We start from the raw sequence: 4059 nt of genomic DNA, 5'->3' as shown, positions 1-4059 counted from the left end.
TACTGGTCGTCAGTCTCGATGGTTCCCCCTCTCCTGGCCTCTCCCTGGATGGATTCCATGGCTGTGGAATACAGGGCCTTCTGCGCCGCCGGGCGCCGCGTGTCGGCCGGGGCCGCGCCGTCGGCCAGGCCCTGCTCCCGCTGCGCCAGGTCCATGTTGTGGATGGCCACCAGCAGACTGTAATCCATGATCTTGAAGCTCTGCAGGACCTTTGGGGGAAAGGCAGTGATTCTCTGATTCTATAAATCTGTGATTCTATGATTCTGTGATTCTATGATTCTATAATTCTATAATTCTGTGATTCCATGATTCCATGATTCTATGATTCTATAATTCTGTGATTCCATAATTCTATAATTCTGTGATTCTGTGATTCTGTGATTCTGTGATTCTATGGTTCCATGATTCTGTGATTCCATGATTCTATGATTCCATAATTCTGTGATTCTATAATTCTATGGTTCTATAATTCTATGATTCTATGATTCCATAATTCTATGGTTCTATAATTCTGTGATTCTATAATTCTATGGTTCTATAATTCTATGATTCTGTGATTCTATGATTCTATAATTCTGTGAATCTATTATTCTATGATTCCATAATTCTATGATTCTATGATTCTATAACTCTATAATTCTATAATTCTGTAATTCTGTAATTCCATAATTCTATGATTCTATGATTCTATGGTTCCATGATTCTGTGATTCTATAATTCTATGGTTCTATAATTCTATGGTTCTATAATTCTATGGTTCTATAATTCTATAATTCTATAGTTCTGTAATTCTATAATTCTATGGTTCCATGATTCTATAATTCTGTGATTCTATAATTCTGTGATTCTATAAATCTGTGATTCTATAAATCTGTGATTCTATAATTCTGTGATTCTATAATTCTGTGATTCTATAATTCTGTGATTCTATGATTCTGTGATTCTATGATTCTGTGATTCCATGATTCTATAATTCTATAATTCTATAATTCTATGGTTCCATGATTCCATGATTCTATGGTTCCATGATTCTATAATTCTGTGATTCCATAATTCTATGATTCTATGATTCTATAATTCTGTGGTTCTATAATTCTATGATTCTATGATTCTATAATTCTATAATTCTGTGATTCTCTGGTTCTATAATTCCATGGTTCCATGATTCTGTGATCCCTCCCCTCCTCTCCAGCCACGGAAGGTCAGAAACACAAAACCGGAGCCGCAGCTCCCGCTTTTCACCCACACCGCCCCAAAACCTCCCCGTTCTCCCAAGCCTAAGGCAGAGCCACCACCTCCTTTCCAGGGCAAAGGCTGAAACCCAAGGAAACCCCTCTCCCTCCCCTCCCCACTCACCAAGCAGTCCCTCTGCAGCGTCTTGCACAGGGCGTTGTACATGTCCGAGTCCAGGAAGAGCCCGTCGGGGACGTCCTGCATGAAATCCAGGTCCTTGTAGGTGGGGAAAACCTTCTCCCTCTCCTTTTGGGAGGCCCTGCGCTTGTAGGTGGAGCCCTTGAGGTCGTACTTGAGGTGCATCTTCACCGAGCGGGGCAGGAGGTTGTTCATCACCACGATCCGGATGTTCTTCCCGCCCGCCTGGACGCAGTAGAGCCCGTAAAACTTGGGGAGGAGAGTCCTGGGGTTCTGGTTCAGGTTCTGGAAGGGCCAAAGACACGGGGGAAAAAAAATCGTGGAGACCATCCATGAAACCCTGGTTCGAAGGGGAAGACGGGGAAGAGACGGGAAAGGCTGGAGGAAGGAAGGAGTTTGGTGCTTATTCACTCAGATTGAGGCTTCAGAGCAAAAGATCTCGGGCTCAATCTTAAATCTGGCCCTTAGGCCGAGCTAAAGGTATCAGGATAAAGCTGGGCCTAAAGTCTCGTGGTTGCAGAGACACTGGACAGGATTAGGGAGGAAAACAACGTGGTTTTGGGATATAATCACAGCATAAATATCTGTGGGGTTAGGAGGAGTTTATCAGGATTTAGGCTGAGCTCAATGCATCAGGATAAAGCTGGGTCTAAAGTCTCGTGGCTGCAGAGGCACTGGACAGGATTAGGGAGGAAAACAATGTGGTTTTGGGACACAATCACAGCATGGGTGGGTTTAGGAGGAGTTTAAGGAATTCAACTGAAGTCCAACAGTGCTGAACTCTGCATGGTCAGACCAAGCTTATCAGGATTTAGGCTGAGCTCAATGCATCAGGATCAAGCTGGGTCTAAACCCCCCTGGCTGCAGAGACACTGGACAGAATTAGGAAGGAAAACAAGGTGGTTTTGGGATATAATCACAGCAAAAATATCTGAGGGTTTAGGAGGAGTTTAGAGAGCTGAACTCTGCGTGGCCAGACTGAGCTTAACCTTTTAAATCCGGCCCTTAGGCCGAGCTGGATGTACCAGGATGGAGCTGGGCCTAAACTGCTGTGTCCAAGGCCAGGCTGGACGTGGCTCATGGGAGGTGTCCCTGCCCACGGCCTGGATGAGTCGAAGGTGCTTTCGATTGGGCTGGGCTGACTCCCGGAGGGCAGCACTCCCAAAATTCCCAAGAATTCCCAAGAATTCCCAAGAATTCCCAAGAATTCCCAAGGATTCCCAAGGATTCCCAAGATTCCCGCTCACCCACCATGTAGTAGCCGGGCAGCAGCTTCTGCAGGAACTCGGCCTCCTTGTGCTGCACGGTTTTGATGATGAACTCGTCGTCGCTGGACACGTAGAAGAGGGAGCCGCTGGCGCCCGAGTTGGAGAGCTCGATGAGGGGCTCGCTGCACAGGGAGTACTGGGGGGAAAACGGGGAAAAAGGGATCAGGGAACACGGAATTCCGGCCGGGAACGGGCTGGGAAATCCCCCGGCTCCAGAGGGAAATCTCTGGGTTTAAGGGTTAGGGCAGAAATGGAACGAGGGGGTGTGCAAAGGTTTCTGGAGGTTTGTGTGATATTCAGAAGAATTATATAATATATATATGACAAATTATATGTCATATGTTACAGATTATATACTATATACTCTATATTATATAGCATATGTGACATATTATGTTCTATATGTTATATAATACATATTATATATTACCTATTACATGCTAAATATTACATATTAAATATTATGTACTATATATTATATACTATAGACTCAATATTATATACTCAATATTATATACTATATATTATATACTATATATTACACACTGTATGTTATATACTAAACATTACATATTATGTATTAGGTATCACATAATGCATATTATATATTACATATTATATGCTAAATATTACATATTATATACTATGTATTATATACTATATATTACACGCTATATATTACATGTAATGCATTTATATATTACATAATGCATCTTATACATTATATATTATATAATATATATTATGTATTACATATTACATGCTAAACATTTCATATTATATATTATATACATTACATACTATTTATTATATTTTATATAATACACACTATATATTATATACTATAAAATATATATTATGTATAATATATTACATAAGGCATATTATATATTACATATTAAATGCTAAATATTGCATATTATATATTATACACTATGTATTATATATTATATATTATATATTATATATTATATATTATATATTATACACACCATTCAATAGAAGGGTATGAAGAACACCCATTCTAAACTCTTTGGGGAATTGGGAAAATTGCCCAAAAATTCCCCAAAAAATCCCAAAATTCAAAAAAAAATATATTATATATTATATATTGCACATTATATATTATATATTACATATTATATATTAAATATTATATATTATACACACCATTCAAAAGAAGGGTGTGAAGAACACGCATTCTAAACTCCTTGAGGAATTGGGAAAATTGTCCAAAAATTCCCCAAAAAATTCCACAAAATTCCCAAAAAATGACAAAATTCCCAAAAAATCACAGAATTCCCCAAAATTCCAAAAAAATCCCCAAAATTCCCAAAAAGCCTCACCAGGTAATCGAAAACAAGGAGTAAAAGGAAGGGGAAGAAGAACACCCATTGCAAACTCTGGGAATCGGGAAAAT

At 39.4% G+C, this 4059-nt stretch overlaps 1 protein-coding gene across 1 annotated transcript in view; it reads right to left on the bottom strand.

The window, feature by feature from the left end:
• Positions 1–4059, bottom strand: part of LOC113940530 (phosphatidylinositol 4-phosphate 5-kinase type-1 alpha-like) — an 11060-nt gene that overhangs the window by 6614 nt on the left and 387 nt on the right. The window contains exons 2-4 of the mRNA XM_027631683.1: positions 2623–2775; positions 1357–1656; positions 4–209 (exon numbers count right to left, since the gene is read on the bottom strand). Coding sequence (XP_027487484.1) covers positions 4–209; positions 1357–1656; positions 2623–2775 — 659 coding nt within the window. The remainder of the gene's footprint in view (positions 1–3; positions 210–1356; positions 1657–2622; positions 2776–4059) is intronic.

This window comes from Corapipo altera, unplaced genomic scaffold (genome assembly GCF_003945725.1).
Source record: "Corapipo altera isolate COAL_440 unplaced genomic scaffold, ASM394572v1 61017, whole genome shotgun sequence".
Classification (NCBI taxonomy): domain Eukaryota; kingdom Metazoa; phylum Chordata; class Aves; order Passeriformes; family Pipridae; genus Corapipo; species Corapipo altera.
The sequence above is the reverse complement of the archived record's forward strand: the minus strand, read 5'-3'. Positions and strand labels throughout refer to the sequence as shown.